The sequence below is a fragment of the Porites lutea genome, chromosome 11 (genome assembly GCF_958299795.1).
Source record: "Porites lutea chromosome 11, jaPorLute2.1, whole genome shotgun sequence".
In the NCBI taxonomy this organism is placed as follows: Eukaryota; Metazoa; Cnidaria; class Anthozoa; order Scleractinia; family Poritidae; genus Porites; species Porites lutea.
This window is the reverse complement of record NC_133211.1, coordinates 19169125-19192480: the sequence shown is the minus strand read 5'-3', so window position 1 is coordinate 19192480 and position 23356 is coordinate 19169125. Positions and strand designations below refer to the sequence as shown.

Here is a 23356-nt window from a genome sequence, read left to right as displayed (position 1 = left end):
TGACAGTGGTCTCTTTCACGTCAGCTGTCATCAACTTTGGTTCTGGTTGGCTGAATTTAAAAAACATACCTACCATTTGCCAGCTTCTCTAAGCTAATACTTTTCTTTGTAAATATTTTTAGGTTTTTAAGCTTAAAACACAATCGCATGTCACATCAAACAACATCTTTGCATCAGCAGTTTGAAATCTGCTCCTGGAAAATAGATTTGTGCTGCCTGCCCAATTTAAGCAGGTAACAATCTGATTGGTGGTAATTGACAATAGCAAACTCATGCATCCAGCCGTATGTTCAGGGGAGGAGAGTGGGCTCAATTCCCTGAACAGAGGCTAGTAATCAAGACTATCATATAACTGCTATAAAGAGAAATATTTATATTAAAATTTGGTGAATAATGTTATGGAAAGGTTGACAGCAGCTAAGGCATACGCACTACTAATGATAATAAACTCCATACTAATATAATAACTATCAGTAATAATATAATAGCACTTTCTGTGTGGGAGAAATAAACTGATCAGCAGATAATCAGAGGAAACTGCGTGGAAAAGATCTCTTTAGTGACCTTTTGGTGCACTGTATTGTACATCACAATCACTAAGAAATTAACAGGCATCAATTTTGATTTGTAGGGAGTATTAATATTAATATGATAAATGGACAATCTTTAATGTTGCAATACACCTTGGCTTGAACTTTCTGCTGCATTTGCTTATTAAGCACAGAAGAGTGCATTGATATATTATCAACAGAAAAACACTTCTGTGTTTCCTTTCATATTTACACTGTACAACAGAAAGCTCCACTATCCTATTCAAGAATTTCATACGTCCCAATCAATAAAACTTCTGTAGAGAAAACTTCAACTAAAAGGGAAAACTGTGTGACTACTTTTTGCATAAAGCCACTTTAACTTTGTGAGTGGCATCATTCCAATTTCAATTTTTTTTAATGCAAATTATACACAGCTCTCTTTATTAATGAAAGTTGACAAAAGATCATACCATATCTGCAGCCAATGCAGTGGAAAGTAATGTATCAGGCATCCTTTTTCTCAGTTGATCACAGGTTAGCAACATAGAGCTCTGCTGGTATCACCTGGAATAATGTTCTGATAACAGAACAAAAGTTGCCAGCAACAGATGTCAGTCTCACTCTGCCAGCATACCTCTGGAGTACTCACATACAACTTTGCAGGCAAGCTGACAGTAAAGACCCACAGACTTTGCTTGTTGCCTGCTGTCAGACTACACGGTTCTGATATGATTGAAAACTATCAAGGTAGCATACCGCCAGGTATGTTGCAGGTAGGTTGGCAACTTAAAAGAACAAGGCTAAAGATTACCATGTCCATGATTCATTTGTAGAAGACCTAACTTGAAATTACATATCCCTGTTATGGCTGCAGTGTGAACATCAGATCAAGCTTTATCATTTTTATTGCTTTTTGAATTTACAAAATAAAAGTCAGTTTATATATGTTACAGGTCAAAACTTTAAATTTTTCAACCTTGGTTGATTCTCAATTTCCTAATTGTCTCCTTGCCCTAATTATTTTAAACTTGAATTTAATTTTGGCCTGTAACATATACATTAGTAGCTATCCACACTAATTTTTTTTAGAATTTTTTTTGAGAAAGAAAAGACTAAACCTATATTTAAGTTTGTTATATTTAAATACATTATTATACAAATGCATACTGGTTTTCCACTGCCCTGGAATGCCCATTGCTATTAGCAGCACTGGTCGTAATTCTAACTGAACCACCTTGGATGGTTGCAGGTCTTGTTATTCTATGGGCTGTGAGGCTGTGTGAACGCCGTAGCCCTTCTCCACTATTAGGTGAGTGATTATGATGCAAAGAGCCTCCTGGCTGCCGAGGTCCGCTGCCAGTATACACAACAAAATTTGTCAGCATTACATCAGATGGTCCACCGCTTTCAAGTGGGATTGGATTAGCCCTAAAATGTTCAAGCATCTCAAAGATGCTTTGAAACCAGAGGTGTTGAACTCGACATTGACCCTCAACATTAAGTGCAAGTCTGAGATGCTGCAAAAATACAAGTATTACATTAATAGTCAGATACTTTAATAAGATTTCTTTAAACCTGAAAAATTAATACTCAAGGTAGCGGAAACTTCTACAAAGCAGAGGGAACATAATTTATTTGGAAGGAAAAGAGTCTTTATTTAATTCTGATAACCTGCAAGCAGGCTCACTTGTTTATAATAAGCAATGAACTAAGCCTCAAAATGTTGCATCAAAATTTAATGACAACTGCAAATAGTTTGTGATAGTTAGGTGGAATAAATTTTGATTATTTCAAACCCCTCATGTCACATCGCACAAAGTGTCCTTTTCTTGTCTGGTGACCACTATTTATGTCTGGTGACCATTCTAGGTAAAATCATATGGCAACTTTGAAAAGAGTTAAGTTTGGAGCACTGCATCTTGGAAAAATAGACTGGGCAGCACCATATCTAGACAAATAATTGGTTAAGAGAGTTGATTGCTCTTTATGAATATATTTAAATATATATTATGGTTCCATCATTGGATGTCATCTACAGTGTGTGCAGGCTCCTAAGTTACAGTGGAACATGTCACCAGAATTGACTATGGAAATGAACCAATAGAGTCCTAAAGTGTCACATCATAGGAAAAATTAAATTGTCTCTGAGATAGTAGCCCAGTTGTGCTCTGATGACTCCATAATTTTTGCTCAGTTCATAACATTAGGAACCGAGTCAAATTTAGAAGGATCTGTATGGAGTCATCAGCGCAAAACTGGACTAGTATAGATCTCTGAGACAATTTGCCCTACAATATGCTAAAGTTTTTGGCAAGTATACCTTTCAGATGTTGTTCTTTCAAAACACTGGAACAAATCTCATAATTTCCAAAATTTATTCTTTATGACATCATCACTTTAGAACTCTATTAAGGGGCCCCAATATTTAATAAGTTTAATAATAACTTAAAAGACAAACCTTTGCTCTTCCCTGATAATTAAAAGTCAAAACATATTCCCCTCGTCTGGTTTCACTCTGTCTTATGAGGAAAATTCCATGCCACTGTTGGCCGCCCTGTGACACAAGATGTGAAGCCTCTATCCTTGGCAGAGTTCCATGGAACCATGGGTAATTGGCAAGAGGGTGGTTTTCCATTGATGTTGCACTAACCCACACTGGGCTCTCTGCATAGGATTCGCATAAAATTCAATAAATCATCTTTCCCATCAAGTCAAACAAACACCTAAAGCTCAGGCTGTACAAAAATAGTCATCATTACAAATTCAAAATTTTGTTGGGCTTTTTACACCGCAGATAGCCAAGTCCAAATTAAGACTGTAATAGGGATGACTCCCATTGAGAAAAAAGTAATTGTTACTACATTTAATCATTATAAAATTTAGTTTTGCAAGAGTGGTTGATCATAACTACTGAGAAAGGTACCTTCACTGTTTGCCTGTGGTGTAGCAGCTTGAGCAGAAATCTGTCGCAAAAGGTCAGGTTGATTAGGTGGTAAGGCTGGCCCTTCAGTGCTGGTGGGTGATCTAGGAGGGAGTTCTGGAGGAGGACGAGTCCATGTCATATCATCTACAATGTATTAAAAGGAAATTATAATAATCAGAGTAATGTATTTGAAATCATTGATAATATAAACCTTGCAAATATATAGTGTATGTACTCAATATGCACCTATTGTGTGGACAGCTACAAACAGTGATTTATTATAAAATCAATAATTTATTACAATGAAATCATGTTACTATAAAAAAAGCCCATACTCCAACACAGGTGGAAATCAAAAAATGATTATCACCAAGGAGGAACTTTAAAAAAAACGGTATGTTTAAGTTTAAACTACAGCTCAAACTGAAACACAACAACTTTTTTTTAACAAAAACTACTGCTAAAAATTCCTACAATGTCTTAGCGTATTAATTATTATTCATAATATCCCTGATCTTTAAGACAGCACCGGCCCCTAGCTCAATGGTTGTGGAGAGTAAATGATACATGTTGACAGTATAAAACTAGTTATACACTCAAAAAGGAATTATGACACATAATTAACAAACCTTGATAGGTTGGTGTCTGTGGACCATGTTGCGAAGTTAATGATCCTGAGGGCCGGTTTTGTATTCTGAGCGATGAGGGTGTGTAAACATTCCTCCTTTTTGCTAAATTGGATACTGCCTCAGACGGTTTTTTATCTGCAACAACATTTTTGTCACATCAATCATTTCATTACATGACTGGTAACCTGTTTGATTAACCATTATGCTAAGGGTTAAAATGGTCAGCAGTGTTCACTGATAGTTAACATATGCATGTACAGACTAGTGTCAGACTCACTCAAGACCTAAAATAATGGAAGGCAAGGTTCATGTCTGGGACTCCCTTTTCCTTCCTTACTGAGTATCTTCTCCCCTCCGCTACAGTCTGTACGAGCAAGTGGGTGAATGAATGCTGACATCCTAACCAAATTTTCTTGAATCGAAGGGTTTCCCATTTCTATAGTAATTATGGAGGCTCTGTTCCTCGTGCTTTATGTATGGACATTCTGTTAGCATAATTTATGCACATGTTACATTTACAGTGTGCACCTAAATATCATTATAATTAGCAAGGGTTCAAAAATCTTCTGAAGCATGAAAATTATAGGCAGACTAATGAAAGAGGCAGTTTAAGGTACACTGTAACATAGTTGTCTGATCATCACTGCTAACTATCTTTTGATTGAAGGGGGTGGGTGGCATAAAGACCTCCTAGGTCAAAATTTACTCCTCTATACCAAATTCTCCCTTTTGTTCACAAACATTTAAAAAAGACAATTACTGGAAGGAGAACCTAGCAGCTCATCAAATATCACTAAGCTTTATCTCAGGCACCTCTTCAATTAAACCAAATACACTAAAGAGCATTGGTATGCAAGTGCTTGATTTTTCGCAACAGCTAGAGTAAACCTAATCAGCCACTACAAAGAAAGAGCAGTGCAACTTGCCTGCTGGGTAACTGTCCAGTCTCACTCTAAGCGACTGACTGTTTCCAAGCTTCACTCCTCCTGCTGAGAATTTTTGCGTGGCAACAACATCTACAGAGGCGCTTTGAGGAAGGCCTCCTGTTGCACCTCTCTCTTCTGCACCTGAACCAGTTCCACTATAAGAAGTTAAAAAAAATAATATTTGTGTAGGTGAAGTGTAGTTGAATGTCTCGTAAGTGACCACCCAAAATGCGAAGTGTAAGTGGTCGCTTTTGGGAGGTGGTTGCTTCTGAGAGTCAAGCTGCAGGAGGTCTGTAATGAGGAGACGTCTGGTCATATCTACTTTTTGGACTCTTTTTGGACAGTGTTTTGCAACAGTCTTTAGCCTTCCATAGATGTAAATTTGTGTTGCTTTTAAAACTTCCTCTCATACTCCGAGTTGCATAGTACATACAACAAGCACAAAGATCATTAATTAAATGACCACCATGGGACAATAGATTTTATTGTCCCATGGTGGTCACTTAGAAGAGAATGAAAACAATGGAAAATCCTAGAACTGTCATTTACAATAAGGCTTTGACTGGGAACATTTTTGGTGTTTTGAATATAAGAGGTTGCATATGGTGGGTGTTTGCTTAAGAGAGGTGGTCACACCTGAAGGTTCAGCTGTATAAATATTACAGTAAAATCTTGCCTCATCAACCAAATTTCAAACACCAGGCAGTCACATATTAAGGGTTTTAGTTTCCCCCGAGGGAATTTGACCGTGTGGACAATAACCCTCTTTAATTAATAAGTCAACATACTTTAACTAATATGCACTTTTAACAGAGGACTCTCCGATCTTACCTTTGGTTAGTTGAGCCTTGGTCTTGGTCCATACACTTTCTGATCTCCGCTAGCCATTCATCCATTTCTTGTTTATCATTAGCAGCTAGCATGTACTCTCTCTTGTTTACTGCCTATTTATAATCATTTTATTATTGATAAGCTTTACTGTAAATAAATTCAATGAAATATCATTAATATTGTCATAGGTTAACATTCCATAATTTTACAGCAATGATGGTCAGTCCAGACACATTTCAGCAACATGTGTTGCAGTAACTCTACAATGTACCTCCAGATCATCCAGGAATCTTCTGGATACAAAGCAAATTTTCACTTCTCCAACACAGGCCCCAGTTGAATTATGGCTGAGTTTAACAATCTATAAAGCGACAATATTGTTTTCCTAAAACTTACCCACTGGGGACTTATCATAATCATTGTTCCATCGACCAAAGACGTCAAATACGAACTACGTAGAATTGGATTTTTGTACATGTTCATTGTGCGACTTTAAATAAGGCGGCTCGCCTAAATACGCTGTAAATTACACCCAACATTTAAAGTTTAAACTAAATTTTTTTAACTCGATAGCAGACATGGTGGAATGGATCATTATTAATAGGTACAATGTGGCCGACCTTATGCACTATCTCGATGATTTCCTCACTGCAGGCCCGGCTTGTTCGAACCAGTGCACTAATAATTTGCAAACATCCCTGGCAGTTTGTCGGTCACTTGGCCTTCCCCTCCACCCTGGCAAGTGCGTTGGCCTGCTCACTTGTTTGACCGTGTTGGGAATTGAACTAGATTCAGTGCAGCAATCGGCTCGTCTTCCAGAAGACAAGTTAGCCGCCCTTCAGGAGTTGATTCAGTCGTGGCGGAACAGGCGGTGGTGTACCAGACGTCAACTCGAGTCGCTGATCGGCCACCTTCACCACGCCGCCAAAGTTGTGTGGCCTGGTCGTACTTTTCTACGCCGCATGATCGACCTCCTCTGTTGCTTTCGCTCGCGCGAGCATCCTATTCGTTTGAGCGTGGAGTTCCGCAAGGATATCCAGTGGTGGTCTGATTTTCTCACGTCGTGGCATGGGGTGAGCTTTTGGCTTTTCCCGGGTTTGTCTGCTTCCACAGATGTGGAGGTCACGTCAGATGCTGCTGGCTCCTTGGGATTTGGCGCTTACTTCAAAAATGAGTGGTTCAGTGGAGCGTGGGCCCCCTCCCAGTACGATCAATCAATCGCGTACAAAGAACTATTCCCTGTGGTGGTTGCTTCTCACGTCTGGGGTCCGCAATGGCACCGATGCCATGTCTTGTTCCGCTCGGACAACGAGGCAGTGGTGCACATTCTCACGTCCAGGACATCAAAGGTCCCATGCATTATGCAGCTGCTGCGCCACTTACTTTCCGCTGCGGCTCGCCATAATTTTACCTTTACAGCTATACACCTGCCTGGCATTCATAACTCGATTGCTGATGCTCTTTCCCGCTTTCGTTGGCAGGAGTTCCGGCGTCTGGCGCCCGAGGCCTTACCACTCCCAGCTCCAATTCCTCATCAGCTATGGGATTTTTTGATATCTCCACCTTAGAGGCTCGGTGCCACACTCTTCTGGTGCATGGGCTGGCATCCTCTACACGCAACTCGTACGCTTCAGGTCAGAAAAAGTTTTATGACTTTTGTACTCAGCTTGGTAAGATTCATCCATCCGGTTCCCCTTGCCCGGTTGACGAATGAACGCTTTGCCTGTTCGCAACATTCTTGGCCAATACTGTGCAATACTCCACCATCAAGGTGTATCTCTCTGCTGTGCGCTCCTTGCACGTCGACCAGGGCTTTTCGGATCCTCTTGTCAACTGTTTAAGGTTGCAGCGGGTGCTTCGAGGAATTAAGCGGACTCAGGGCGATTCTTCTTCTCAACGGCTTCCAATCACAGATGAGATCATGGCTGTTATCTTCAAAGCATTGGACGTCACGATGGCGGATCATTGCATGTTTTGGGCAGCCTGTTGCCTGGCGTACTTTGGCTTTCTTCGCTCTGCGGAATTCACCGTCCCCAATTTGGCCAGCTACTCCCCTTCCATCCATCTGGGTGTGGCCGATATAGCTGTGGACGCTAGTTCATTGCCCTCGTGCCTTCGCATTAGGATAAAGGCATCCAAAACTGACCCCTTCCGGAAGGGGTGTTTCGTGCACATAGGCCGTGGCTCGTTTCCGCTGTGCACAGTCCAATCGCTGTTGGCGTACTTGACTTTAAGGGGCGACAGACCAGGCCCCTTATTTTTGTTTCAGGACGGTCGCCCGTTGTCTCGATCTCTGTTGACGGCTTGGTTACGTCACATCTTGCATTCGGCTAACATCCAAGGCAACTTCTCTAGCCACAGTTTTCGCATTGGGGCAGCTACTGTCGAAGCTCATAATGGCATCCCAGATCATCAAATTCAGGCTTTGGGGCGGTGGACCAGCACCGCCTATTTGTCTTACATTCGTACTCCTGCGGAGACGTTATCGCAACTCTCTAAAAAATTGACTGCAGGTGTTTCAGGTTGCTCATCATAGAACCCGTCAGCTTTTTACTTTCACTCAGTCTTCTGGGGACAAATTAGGGCACCGTTGTATCTCTACCTATGCTGGTTTGTGCTTAGCACAGTTGTCTCCGATGTTATTTGACTTCTCCGCGCGGTTTCGTTATGCTGTGGCCAGTAAGCACTGGGGGGCAAGTAGGGGCTTTGCACTCATAATGGGATTCCGGTCAGGGAGTTCAGCCCTGACAGTGGGACGGAGGACAGCCTGTTGTTGCGGGTTGCAGGTTTGCGCGTCATCACTGGGTATGTATGCTCCTTTCTGTTTTCTTGTCAGCGGCAGGTTTTGGGGTTGGTGCTTGGAGAGTTTCTTGGGGGGTCTCGGTCCCTCTCCCACCCTGCTCGCGGGCCCTTCGCTCCCCAAGCACTCCGCTTGGAGCGCGAGGTCTGGTGGTTGCCGCTCACAGGGTTGTCATGGTTACCCTACGCGCTCGGCTCCGGTGCTCGAGGCCCCACCATCTTTCCAGGCACCTTCCCCAAGCTCATCTATTGTTGATGAGTTTAAATGTGGTTAAATGTAATTTAAGCTAAGTTAAACGCGAAACAATGCTGGTCTGGGGTTTCCCTTGTCTCGGTCATGCGCAGTGGTGGGGGATCTACAGGGGGTCGCGTGGTTTTACAGCTCGGGTTTTGAGGTCAACTCATTTCCGCGTGCACTTTTGCCTTTTCGACGGTGCTTGGCGACTTTACTCCCCGCCCTTCCCTCCCCCTTTTCCGGTAAGTATGTGGTAAGTATCATGGTTCCACTGTCTTCTGTCAGTGTGACGGTGCCTGGTGGTTGCCGCTCACAGGGTTGTCATGGTTACCCTACGCGCTCGGCTCTGGTGCTCGAGGCCCCACCATCTTTCCAGGCACCTTCCCCAAGCTCATCTATTGTTGATGAGTTTAACTCAAAATAATAAACAGATTGTTCGTCAGAACAATAAATATTTATTATATTAAAGTTACTTACAGTGTGGTTGGACGGCATGGGTTAATCAAGGGGGACGGGTGTTCAGGGTTTGAAAAAATTTAAGTCCCATCCGGTAAGTCCGGTGGGACAAGTAGATTTTCTAGCTTTCCTAATGGGCAAGGGTCCAGGCAAGTCATCCTCTAACAAAAATCATAAACTATAGAACAAGAGCAAGAAGCGGTCTCGGGTTGCAAGCACAATGTGAGAGCTGCTGCTTTCCCCAAGTTAAGGATCACCCTGTGAGTAGAGCCTTCTTTTGCTTCTTCTTGATCGAGGAGGTTGAAAAGGAGGTTCTGCCTAAATCATGTCACGTCAAGCCTTTGAAGTCACCACAGCCCGAACTTCTGGACTAGCTATTTTATTATTATTATTTTTTTGTCAAGCTGGTTTTTCATTTTCGATTGCAAACATCCATGGATTGATTGATAAACTGATGATCAAAACTGGGCCCAATGTATCAAGTGAACACCTTTTATATGTAGGTCTGGGTTAGAAACTGTATTCTAGCAACAAGCAGTGCATGCTCAACAAAGATCAAAAGATCTTATTTGATTCATGAGCAGTCCTTCTTGAGTACACCAAAAATGAGCAAGCAATAAAGAAAGGCTCCACAGGCAGGGTGCCAAAGGACATGCCAGAAATCAAGTTATTTTTTCAAACCCTGGGGTTACATTATCCCCAGTAACTGGAGGGCTGGTAAGATCTCTGCTTGAGCTAAAGAAAAGTGCATGGCAAGTAAGACATTAATGGTACACAACACTCATACCTTTATGACAAAGACATTTTGCCCTCCAGGAAGCTCTAATTCTGTGGCAGGCCTTGCCTCATGTATAAGAAAGCAAAATATCCCTGTTTTTGCTTTTGGCGACTAGAGAAAAAATTGCAAGAAAAAAATGGTTAAAATATTTCAACAAACAAAGTGCTGAGGGAGTCTAGCTCTCTTCTTTTCCCAAAACCAGTACTTATGCCTTTTAATGGGAGAGGCTTGTTAAGAGTCACTATGTCACACAGTATAACAGAAAATCATAATCAGAAAAAATGATAATGGGTTTTAACTGTAACTCATCTATCTAATAAACTCCCACTTCCAAATAAATGCCTCTTATCTAACAAAGCCCTCTCTATGCCGTTAATAATAATAATAATTATTGTATTAGACGTCCCACTCTAATAAACGCCCCATCTAACAGATGCCACCTACAAGAATTACTCCAAAATACTAGGGATTAGCAAAAAGGAGCAAAATCATTCGGATTCATTCAGTTTCTTGCTTGATTAACAAGGCTTTGCATATTTCATCTTGCTCAATGTCAAGTTGAAAGTGAGGATAGACTAATAATGGCAGCACAATAACCCTGAGTGAGGATTCTGACATCGACGTTGGGATTTGAAAGGGTGATATGGATCTCTAGATGACCTAGACTTGATGGAGTGGATATTCCTCTATTTTAAAACCCTCTTAATGTTTTTGCTGAAAGCATATTAGTTTTGTTGAGCTTCATTCGGGCAAGCTGTACTAGACTACAAGTCATTTCAACTCGCCCCAAAACCCTTTTTGATTAGCAGGACTGATTACAATCCTTCTGTAATTTGAATTTCCCCAAAAAGCAGCACTTGCCCATCCAGCAAGTTACTGGTAAGAACAAAAATCACTGGCCTGATAGCAAAATCCACTAGCCTCGGGGTATCGAACACGACTTTCTTTGCAAGCTGTATTAAATGCTCTGGTTTGGACCCATAAAATTAAATAGACACTTGGGGGAATTATTTGGTCATTCATGGCAGTTTGCAAACATGCCGAGAAACAAAACAATATAGCAAAATAAAACCAAGGATTTGATTAAGTAAACCAGATTGAGCCTACAGATGAACCTTATACCTTTAAGTCAGATAGTGATCAACATTGTAACATGCTGATTATTTCGCCTTCACATTTATTCACTGAGCTTAAAATTTGCCATCTTTCATCCTTTTACCTTACAGTATGATCTCAACATTGCTGATCCTACAATATGCAGGACGCGTGTCCAATGTGTACACAGTATATGGCCTCGCTCTCCATGAGTTCCCCATAGCTCAGTGGATAGAGCACCCGCCCGGTATATGGGAGGTCATATATAGGGGACTCAGACTTTTTTCTTTGTCCCACACTACTGACATACTGACCATTTCATCTTTACATCAATTTTCTACTACCAATAAAATGCATAATCAAGAGACAAGGTTATGATAATTATCAATAACATGATTCGCCAAGGGAAGATACCTTGGTCTTTGAACAATTTCTCTTAATTCTTAAAGATCAGTCTGGTCAATTTGTACGTGGATATTAGGGCAGGTTATGTAACTTTTTGTAATGTAAATCATGTACCGCCTACATGACAAAAATGTCAAAAGGTCCTGAGAAATTTTGTTTGCATTTATCTATTTGTTTAAATTAAGAAGTTTTACCTTTTTTATGGAACTGGGAAATTTTAAGAGACATAATTCAAAAGTACAAGAAGTCTCCCATCCTTTTTGTAATTCTTACACATTTAGTTGAATTTCACATTACCTAAATACATATATTGTGCATATTTATCAGTGTCTACAAACCTGACATTGTGCCATATATAATAGGTCATATGGGAACGCTGCCAAATTAATAAAACTCACCCATGCGCGATAATATATTACACGGAAGTCCATAAGTGAAAGACTGATATAGACGAGCTCAAACTTCAGACAAACCATATCATGTATGATTATAATATCTTGTATGATTAAATATTCAAGCTAAAAAAACAGGGGTTATGAAATATGAATTTCACTTTTGCTAAACATTTAATCTTGAGATAATTAATACTTTCGATCATGCATGTTGACTGACTGTGGAGCCACAATGGGATTAAAAGAACGCTACATTCTAGAACTGCTTCAGAAATTAGGTATAAAACTTGAGGCAATTTAGAAAAGGAACTGCATGAACAATCGTGACCAAGCACAAAAAAATGACTTTGCAGCTTCACTTTCAGTTTGACACTATTGCTGTTAGTTTTAATAGCGCATTATCACCCTCAAAACCTCTAGAGACAAAATAAACACACCGACTATATTGTGAATTAATAAACCGATAACAGGACAAACAGCTGTATGATCGAAGGAAAATAACAATGTTGCTAGATGAAGTGGATTTTTTTTTACGACAAACTATGAAAAAAAACTCCTTACCTTCGGAGGGGTGTAAAACTCTAACATGAATCCTCCAGGAGCTTTAAACAAAACGATCCGGCATTTCTGCCAGAAGAAGTCCTCTGTGTTTACCCCGCTCTCCAAGTTCATAAGATAATTCATGATTCCTTCTCGTTTGATCGTAGTTGTCAGTTTCGCTTCTTGTGGGATCGATCTATCTTCGCACTCTCTTCTTGTTTCCGCGTGCTTTGCCGGACCTGAGGATTCATCGTTAACATTACGCTTAAAAAATCCTTTTACGTCCTTAAGCTTGTCAAGGAACTTGAAACTTGATTCACTATTTTTCTTTTCAATCGGCTTGAAAGACCCTGTGAGATGAACGCTCGATCCCCAGTCATCGGGACCAAATACATCCGTAGGTGAATCGGGGGCATCAAAGTCCATAAAATCATTCTTGTGCACTTCACTGTCGAATGCCGGCAAGAAATACTCGACGAAACGTTTAGAAAAAGTAGTCGAGGCCCCAGAAACATCGTACACGGGATTGTCTCCTAAAAATTGGACGAATTCATTGGCGAATTGCCTCGCTGCGACTTCTGCCCTGTCCTTGCAAAATTCTTCCCAACGACCGCTCGGAAATTTTGTGCCAATCTCTCCATTGAAGCAAGCCATCAAGGCAAAGAAATGTTAGCTGACCATTTTAAGATGAGCCATCGCAACGGACGTGCAGTTACAATCACCATTTCCTTCCTAACGTGACTTCTTCTCTTAGCGGACAACACCAAAACAAGATGCGTGAAAGTCCAGCTAGTCTTGCGCAAATTTGCCTCACTTTGAGAACAATGTTAACTTCCGGTTACCTGCTGATCAACCGGAGTTGACGAAATTTCTCCTCTTTCTTGTGAGTTTTGTATTCATATTCTGGTCTTATTCATTAAACAACTTCTAAGCTGAAGGCGTTGAGCCAGAATTGGTGAAAGTACACTATTTAAGTCCTTCTGCAGTCTTTATTTGCTCTTTCCCCCTGATTTGGTATCAATTATGGTGGAAATCCTGGTGGATTTGCGTGGGCAGAAAAGATGAACGTGCAATAATGGTGGGCGCGGTTGCAGCACGCGACAGTTGCGGAAGTTCTTCGAACAATTTTTATTTTTAAAACATATCAAGAGCTATATTCAAATAAGGCTCCTGAACATATATACTATACTATGGCTAAATTAGGAAGTATTTGTTTCGAAAATAACATGTGTTCACTCTAGCCAAAAATACACTTTGTATGAACGGTTATGAATGTTTCCCGAAAGGGGCGGGGGCAAGTGGTACCTTTTTCAGGCACCAGGTATATTAAAGGACAGGGATTTCACTAGCTGAAGAACTTCGTCTCGGTCCATGAAATCGCAAGAAAAAGAACTTGGCCAATATCCAGCCATCTTGACCTCGGGCTTGGTCAATAACGGATATTTATAGATTTTAGACATAAACCAGGAAATAGAAAGTGAGTGTTTTCTCTTTTCTTTCTCTTTCTTTATTGATAAATAAGTACACAAAGCACAAGTTAACGCAAAGCCAGAGGCTTATATGGCTTAGGTCAGAGAGTTACAATGTGCTGCTAAGTTACAATGAGAATAAAAATTAATAAGTACAAGATTTACAGGGAAAAGGCAAACTATTACAACATATAAAGAATTATTAACGCCTCGATAAATTTTCGTCGACCTTTTGCGCGGGCGAAATTTCAATATCGTCTGTACCATTTAGGCCCCTATGTATAGAGTGGGGGAGGCAGAGGAGCAGTTGAATTCGTAGGTTCCTTCAAGTAGGCTAAACATCGTGGCTCGGTTATTTAAAAGAAGATTAACTTTGGCCACGGTTTAGCAAATCTTTGAACCTCCAGATCTTCATTAGTGGATAATTTTTGGAAAATAAATGCTTATCAAGTATACGCCTTATGTTTTCATGAAACTTTTCACGATAAATGACATTAAGGAAAAATCGTTGGGCAAATTGAAAATAGTTTAGGTTTTGATAAACACTGGCCCGTATGTTTTTTACGGTGAACACATGGAAGGGGCGAAGGACGCGGGGAGCATGGAGCTGAATCACAGTCTACATTTTCACGTTAAGTGGCCGTGGCATGTTCTCCCTATGACTCACTGCGCGGAAAGCAAGAGAGACAGAGAGCAGCTTATATAAATTCTATAATGATCATGGAATTAAAATTAGCCTTTGCACACCTGCCATACATAATGCACCTTGTTTGCCCTCAAAATTTTGCATAAGCATTGTCGTCAATTTCCCTTGGGACGACTGTAACTGACTCAGGAGAAATTAAAATATGACCAGAAAGCCTTGGAGTCATGTTAGAATTTTAATATATCGAACTTTGGCTATTTTTAGGCGAAAAGAAAAAAAAATGGGGGCAGATAAGTCCAAGCGATTGCCTATCGACGAAATTAGGAAATCCAAAGAAACAAGTCACAAGTATTTTGTGACTACTCGCAGACTCATAATTTTGTCCTGTATTACCAAAGGCTTACTATCCTCCGAGTCGAGGACTGCAGTTATCATACACTGACCGAGCATAGCTTTTCTGAAGGAGATACCGTAAAATTCCGAAAATAAGCCCCTCCATGTATAAGCCCCTCCAAATATAAGCCCCCTGGGGGCTTGTACTTGGAAAATTGCCCTCAAATACAAAGTAAAACAAAGCAAAAACGGTAAATTTACTTCCAACTATATGGGTAGCCCAATCGATTTTGAAACGCCAATTTCCCCCCGTAGATAAGCCCCTCCAAAAATAAGGCCCTCAAAAAGGGCCTTTGAAAAATATAAGCCCCAGGGCTTATTTTCGGAATTTTACGGTATTAACGCTTCAGGAGTAGATAAAACAAAAGCAAATTCAAACATAAACTCGATATTGAACTTTTGTTGTTATGTGTTGGTTTCGTCAATTTAAAGCTCGCGAAACTTCAGTCTTATCAACTCAAAGTTTGAGAGACGTGTACTTGCTAATTAAATTGGAAAACTAGAAAATACGTTTAGAAAATGAACTAGTTCGCAACATTTCGTTTGGAAACTGCATCGGAAGTATGGCCTGGTCGTTTGAACAGATACATTTTTTTTTATTCAATGTCCTCAGCTGATTTGGCTACACTTTGCAGCTAGTCCCCCCCCCCCCCTCAAAGGTCAAATTTAACGGTTGAATGGGAAATTATGAGGTTCACAGTTTGCTTTAATGGAAAATGCCCATGATCCCTTGTTATAGAAGTTTTCACAGCAGGCCAGACTATCAAAATCCTACTAATAAAATACAATAGATAACTTTATTCTCACTAGAAATATCTAAATTTGTACAAAACTCAATAATAAATGCTATCATACATTAAATAAATCTACAAATTTATGAAGTTTATATTCAGACACTTGATAGAGTAATCGAAGTGATATGTCCCCAAAGGCTGCTACCGTTCTCTTGTATCAAATTACAATGTACATAAATTCACAGGCCTGAAAAAGAACAAAATGAACATATAAGGAATCTAAGGCAGCGTTCACACCTGGTGCCCGGGCAAGGTGCCCGAGTCAATACTTGCTGGGCATTAATGTGAACCCACCCAAACTTCAAGTACCCAAGCAAGAATTTGGGCACGGTGCCAGTGTCCGAGTACAAGGTCTATGGGTTCTGTAAGCACACCGTTTTTCGTGAGTTCTGGGGCAGTCCACTGCTTTGTTCTCACTGCTAAGCTCAAGTTTCAAAATGGCGTCTGACAGGGCAAGATGGAGTAATCATGTACACCTGTAGTTGTATATATCAGGTATTCACGGTGTGAACACAGCACCATTTTGCCCCTGGGTAAGTGTGGACAGCCCCTAACAGTAATGTGGTAGTAAATAGGGGTAGGAAAAAAAAACGACTTAATTTTGAGGGTACAGATTTAAAAATCTGCAATCATGCGGTTTTTTCATTCTTTTCCCTCCTTTAGTTTTTGGGAGTGACATCTAGAGATATAGGAAGACATTGTTACAGGTAGAAGCTCTAAAAGTGAAGCCAATTCACCGCTTTAGAAACAAGACAGGAACTGAGGCGATTTATCATTTTTGCTAAGAAGTCTGGGACTGTTACTAGTAGTAGGGACGAGGAAATAATTGGCCAATAGCTGTTGGGCGAGTCCCCAGTAAAGATCCCAGAGACAATCGTGGGACATAATTCGACTCCAGTTTTCTCTTCCTGGCTTCTAAACGATCAAGTACCAAAGCAAGAAGAAAAAAAAGCATGTAGGTCTGCAAAGAGTATGCACTGCAAACATGACCAGCAAAGCTGATTATCTTTCTCAAAAAGATATTGAACTCGCAAAATGATGGTTGTCCAAATGTGTTCTATATTAAGAAAAAACATCAAGTTGAGTCCAAGAGAGGACAATCCTTTTCAGTTTCTGTTTCCTTCTCACTTCACGTCTCTATCTTTTTTTTACTATAATGATGGACAATGCTAGCAGGGAAACTTGCCAACAAACTGAGCTGCAAAAACCAAGCATGGAGCAGAAAAATGAAAGAAGAGCATGAAAATGCATGCATAGCACAAGTTAGACAGTTGGTATGACCAGGACTGCAAAAGATGGGTGGAAGACGATAAAATAATAATTTTTTTATTGTCTTCATTTCTTAATTAGCTGTAGTTACTCCCACTCCTGCGAGTATTGCAAATTTTACAGTTCTCTTGTGTAATAAGGACTTTTTTTAAACAAACATTACGTTTCTTACCTTGCATATTGAAATTAGATTGCTTACTCCCAGTTCTTTCACAAATGTTGAACAAAATTCAGGCTCTGCCATGCAATGCTCCACTCTGTAAGAAAAACCCTCACTAAGTATTGCCACATCAGAATGTGAAAAAAGCCCTGACCAAGAGCCACCACCATGTTAGAGTATTTTCCCGGTAAGTTGCCTGTTGGGCCAGCCAAAGTTGTTCACTTTTAAGGGTGAAAAGTAGAAAAGAGTAGTATGAACTGGTTTATTCCAAATAGCTATTAAACAAATTCAGTTATAGTCAGAGGTGTCAGCTGTCTCTTTGCCCCACCCCCCTCCTGATAACCTAGTGGCCCATTGGGAAGGGGAGGGGGGTGGGGGTGGGTTGAAGAGATGTCTGACACTTAAGGCTAATGGTGATAACATAACCCAGGTAGTAGATGGGGTGTACCACCAAGTTCCTGACCCTGTTTAATGAAAAAAAACCCCTTCATTTTGCTACCTTTTTTTTCATGAACCTTATTCATTCCCCTTGAAATAGAGAATTACATGTTATTTCAAAGTGACAACATTGAATTAGATTCTGAGAAATATTGTTCATGCCACACATGTAGACTGTGCACCTTCAACATTTACACCCTGTTCCAAGGTTCCTGGTCCAGAAAGACATGTGTTACTCTGTTCAAAACTCAGCAGAACCCCAAAAAGCATACCCTGTTTTGTTGCACATACCTGTTTAGGCCAAAAAAGGAGCTGCCCCCCCTCCCAGGGGGGGGAATAGTTACCTGTGCATTGCAAGTGCCTCATCAATTTGGTTTCTAACATAGATCAGGTTAACTGCATCATACTAAGTAAGAAAAATCAAGGGAGGATTTGCTGTTAGTGTACTTGAATCCCATCATTAGAAAAATCCCGGGATCTTACTTTCAATGGAGAAATGAATTACTGGAAGAGGGTGTGGAACAGCAGATACATTTTCTTTTCACCTGCCACTAAAAAGTACGATGTACTGACTTACACTTAGAAGGGGGATATTATTCAAAGGGAGGTACAAATTTGAAGAGTTGTACAATTCAAAATTCTTTCTCAACAAGTGAACATTGAAATATTAAAAATAGAAATAACATGTTGTAGAAACCTAAAAATTTACCCTTCCAAAATCCTAATGAAAAATGATTGTTGTACTGTTATTTAGAACTGAGATTTTGCAGCACTTGAAAATATGTAGATTTTAATCATGCTAGTTAAAAGGGGTTTGTCATTTGAATTTTGTGTATGTTCAAGCAAAATTTCACAGCCTTATTCTAAAATTATTTGGGCCTCAGCACAGTTGTGTTAACAAGTCTACCAAAGACAACAGATCAAGGTTAATCAAAACACATAATTGTGCCAAAGTTTATGCCTTCCGTGAGAGTAATTTCGGTGACAAAATAACTAACAGTAACAACAACAACAGTAACTAACAGTAACAAAACTTATTTTAAAAGAAAATATTCTTATGCAGTGTCGAAAATTAAAATGGGATAATTTATATGACAGGATAACTATATTTTGCTTTCACTATGTTAACCATGGCAACAAACTTAACAAACAGTGTACTGTATAAAGAATAGTTCATGGAAACTCCACATGTGTGTAAGCGAGGGAGTACTGCAAGGTGGAAAACTTGGCACAAAACTCACACACCAATGTGGCTTTTGATTGGACTTATCATTTTCTCACATGGGAAAAAACATTAGGGCCATTTATACGGGGAAAAATAAGACACATCTTACATAGGACACGTCTTAAATAAGACACGAACTGTACCATTTATACAAGCATGTCTTATCTAATAAGACACGTCTTAATTAGCTAAGCTGCGTCTTATTTTAGATGAAATGTGCCGTTTATACGGAAAGTTCGCGTCTTATTTTTCCTCGTATAAATGGCCCTATTGTTTGCGATTCTGATTGGATGTGTTTTTTTTTTTCATGTGTGAAAAACATTGTTTGCTCCTCTGATCTGGGGGGGGGGGGGGCAAGAATCAACTGGCATATGAAAGTGTATGACGTAGCTTTTCACAGTACATATATAATAAACAACTATGAAAGATATTTACTAGAACATACAAGCAAACTGATCATCAATATCCAAGTGCACTTTTTTACACGAAATGGATCACATAAAGAAAACTTTTAAACAAACTTCTCAGACCTGGTTCTATTTCTCTGGAATGACCTTACAACATTTTTTCTACAGTCATTATTATGGGGTAAAAGCAAAAATATCATGTATGTCACAGTGTCCTCTAATCTCACCTCAGTATCAATTCTCAGTCCACAGGCACAAAAAATGATCTGTTTGTTCTGGTGTAATGGATTCCTGATAACAAAGGGAAACAGATACAAAAACAAAAAATAAAACATATTCACTTGTCCAGCTCAACACTTGATGATTCTGCAAAAATTTACAACCAGTTTTATGTTACTGATACTATATGAAACATTTAGGTAAACTTGTAATAATCTACTGATAAAACAAATCAATAGTGATCGGTTCATAGATTGATGCTACCAACCTCCTGCAGACTGGACAAATCACATCATCAGTTCTAAGACATTCAATGGCTGCACAAAGTGAGGCTTCTTCAAACTTGAGGTTTTCTTCATACTGAGCAAGAATGTTTCGCTCTGTGATCAGGCAAAGAAGTAAGTATTATCCTAAACAAATGACAGGGTTCACCGAGCAGTTTTGTATGTAAGTGCATACAAGGGAAGATTTGTGGGGATTACTTTTGCAGCTCATTGGAAAGAGTTCGCTCAGATATAATTCAGGCACGTTTTTGAGTATGACATCAAGTATAAGAAGGCAAAGCCGTTGGTCCCTCCTCATGGCTAAATTATTCCACACGAGAAATTTAAGGAGATCTGCTGATCTCGTTTCATACACCCGTGAGGTAATTATGTGGGCTGACCTGTTTTGGTATTTCTGAATTTTGCTTGCTAGCCCTTTATTCAGGCTACCCCAGACAGCATTACAGTGGTCAAAAACAGGCTCAATTAAAGAACCGTAAATTGTTTTCAGTACATCTTGTGAAAAAAAATCTTGCGCTTGCCTAAGACCACTTATGGTAGTATGTAAGATATACATGTAACATGATACACGTAAGATTCAATGTGCAAGTAGTTTAGAATCTATCATGAGTTCTGACCTTCATCCATTAACTCCTTTTGTATCTCATCCATTACGGAAAGAATCTCATCAAGCGAGGTATCCTCAGGACCATCTACATCAATCTGAAAAATAATGTCACATTTTTGACTTGTCAGAATCAAGACTGGGTATAGACCATCTCACATAACGTCACTATTACCATGCTGATGTCACAAACCAGTCTTAAAATATTGCTTGTGGGAGCTGATTTAAGAATTATTGTAAATGTCTTCTGTTACAATAAAATTAATTTGCATGGCTCGATAATAGCCACTTTTGTTGCAAACCTCTTGAATTTCCGGTAAAATCTGGTACAATAACACAAATGTTGACAGATACCTTAATTAGGGGGCGGCAGACGACTCGTGAAGTACATGTATCAGGCGTTTCTTTTTTTTCCCATTTCCCCGAAAAAAAAAAAGCCTGATCGCAGGTTAACACGATTTAAAACTAGGTATACCTATCGATAGAGTGCCAACGAGCAAATCATGCTTATTTTGCTTAGGAGTAAAATTCCTTTTTTTCCCATTTGACCATTTCTTGGTCCCTTCGTGTTGCAAGGATTATTTTCTTGAAAAGTTCTCAGATTCAGTATGGTGGCTTTACAAACCTGCTATGTAAAATTGTGAAGTGCCTTGAAAGAATAAAGTCAGCTTTGCAGAGGAAGCGATCGGGAAAATTATTAAGTCCAGCTACAAATCTACTGTCGGTTCGGTTTCACATTGTTGATAAATATTTGCACAGTTTAATCATTTACACCTCCTTTCAAATTTCCCGAGTCTTTTTGTTATCGGATTGAAACTTAAAATGATTCGCTGGGCCATCTGAAATGTTTCCAAGGACAAGCGATGTACGGCACGTCGGTATTTAATTTTAGTTCATTATTTTTATACTGAACTCGGCCACGTTTTGAAAAAAATGGCGTTGTTTTCTTTTCCTTTGTCGTTTGCTTTAGGCTTGTAATTCGTTTTTGTTCTCATTGTTTTTGTTTGCTGGTTAGATTTTTTCCCCAACACCAGATTTTCCAACAGAAGCGACTGCATTCTTCGTGTCAAGCTTTCCTTATCTCCTCGTGTAATCTGATCCTTTTTAGTGGTGAGAATATTGCTTGCTGCACATAGAACACTTTTGCTGTTTTACAAACTTCTTTTCGTTAAAATTTAACATTATGGCCCCTAAAATTAATAGAATATATCAAGTGCTCATGTCTCTTGACTGCGGTGGCCGGGTTTAACAAAAAAATTTAGGTAAAGAAACACAGGAAGTCGCGACGGTGTGAAGTGTGTGAAATTTTGTTTGTTATTCAACTTGAGCCCGTGCGCCAGGTACTGCCTTTTGATTGGTTCACAACTGACCACTTGGTCTCAGGGGAATCTACATTACATTGGGTTACACTTTTTTCAGCTCGATCGAGAATTTTTCTGCCTATTGCCCAGTCTTGCGCGGCTCTATTCTGCTGCCGCCTCGCCATCCGAGCGTCTTCGCTCAGATGGCTCGTTGGCAATAAGGCATAGTGTATTGTCTTAAAAAGGGGGAAAAGAAAAGACATTAGCATTTGAAGGGCTCAGCAGCAGCATCCTACCCAAGCTTAAGTGCACTTCCCTCTTTAATACCCGCCCCCCGCCCCCCGCCCCCCTTCCCTCCCAGTAGGGCAATTAGTTAGAAGAGGAGCTCGAGACTGGTTATGAAAGCCAGTAAATACCAAAGTTGAAAACAACAGTGCTGCAGTTTATGTTGGAAGCTCCCTGACCATGCAAAATCCTTTGTTTTTTGTTCACAAATTGTGACTGGATAAATTAATGCAAATTATGTTCCTATTGGTGAGAAATTTCAAAATGATAGGAATGCTGTGCATGGTCAGGTCTAAAAAAGCTAACAAAAACATATAACAAAGGAGTCTAACGGGTTTGATAACCATTGCACTTAACTAACTATGAACGGGACCAGTCCTCGATCAAGAAGAAGAAAAAAGGAGGCTCTGCTCAGCTGGCAGGGTGGGTCAGTGTCATGTGATATATCAAGCATGAGACGCAGTGCGGCGCATCATATTTTCAACTCTCTTCTTGGTGTTTCATCTGGTGATGAAACACTGTATCGAAGGCTTGAAATTACTTCTCAAACGAAATGATTTTAGAAGGAGAAATTGAGGAAGCAAAAATGGGCAGTTTTTCATCTGAATTCCAAACACTCATTAAACATTAATCTCATTTGTATTTTCTTTGTGAATTATTAATGAGTTTGAGAAGTCATTTTTCAAGCCAGTGAATTCATGTTACTGTAACACCCATTTTCGTGTTGACAAGTCCGTCCTCACCCCAGCAAAAGGTGTGCATGACTGTCTACTTGGGCGCCACAGAGGAAGCTCACTATTCTCCTCACTAAGTCTCAACCATTCTTCATTCATCACTTCGTTCACCATGGAGGAGTGATCAGTCTTACTGCCTTGCCTGAACCGGTCCACACATCTCTGTCTTCCATTTTTGAGTCTGTCCAAGCATCTCTTTGAAAACAGCAACAATATAACAAGTCATGACTATTTCACTTCATCAAGGCATTACTGGACAAAGACACATAAGCTAATTTAGCTTAATTAAGAGTCATATCGGACACACTTCCAATTGTTGCACTGTACGTTCCTGTTTCGCTTCACAAAAAATACACGCAGACAAATAACTATGGCATATGACCTTGAAATACCTTTCTGTATTGTTCTTTCCACGGTGGTGTGCTACACTTGTACTGCGAACGGTGTCGAGAAATAGGATCTGGACTTTTTGGAAAGCAATCCGCCGTTGTCGCCATGTTTTTCTTCTTCCCGCGAAGGACACTGTAGTTTTAAAACTTCTTCTGATTGAGCAAAAATGTAAACCAATCAAATGAAGTGTTTTATT

At 39.9% G+C, this 23356-nt stretch overlaps 2 protein-coding genes and 1 pseudogene across 2 annotated transcripts; 1 reads left to right on the top strand and 2 right to left on the bottom strand.

The window, feature by feature from the left end:
- Positions 1-184: 184 nt before the first annotated feature.
- On the bottom strand, positions 185-13307 carry LOC140952832 (SH2B adapter protein 2-like). Its single transcript, XM_073402288.1, has 8 exons — positions 12564-13307; positions 10120-10221; positions 5843-5955; positions 5012-5166; positions 4086-4220; positions 3457-3600; positions 2992-3197; positions 185-2050 (listed from the first exon to the last, which is right to left on the bottom strand). Exons 1-8 carry the CDS (start codon positions 13194-13196, stop codon positions 1685-1687), a joined length of 1854 nt encoding a protein of 617 aa, XP_073258389.1. The 5' UTR covers positions 13197-13307; the 3' UTR covers positions 185-1684.
- On the top strand, positions 6404-9257 carry LOC140952834 (uncharacterized; annotated as a pseudogene).
- A 2583-nt stretch (positions 13308-15890) lies between the features above and the next one.
- On the bottom strand, positions 15891-23320 carry LOC140951831 (RPA-interacting protein A-like). The gene is made up of 8 exons (XM_073401183.1): positions 23163-23320; positions 22780-22965; positions 20464-20548; positions 19831-19942; positions 19571-19634; positions 18056-18117; positions 17286-17370; positions 15891-16031 (listed from the first exon to the last, which is right to left on the bottom strand). The coding sequence occupies exons 1-8, from the start codon at positions 23265-23267 to the stop codon at positions 16002-16004; spliced, it is 729 nt and encodes a 242-aa protein (XP_073257284.1). The 5' UTR covers positions 23268-23320; the 3' UTR covers positions 15891-16001.
- Between the last annotated feature and the right edge of the window lie 36 nt (positions 23321-23356).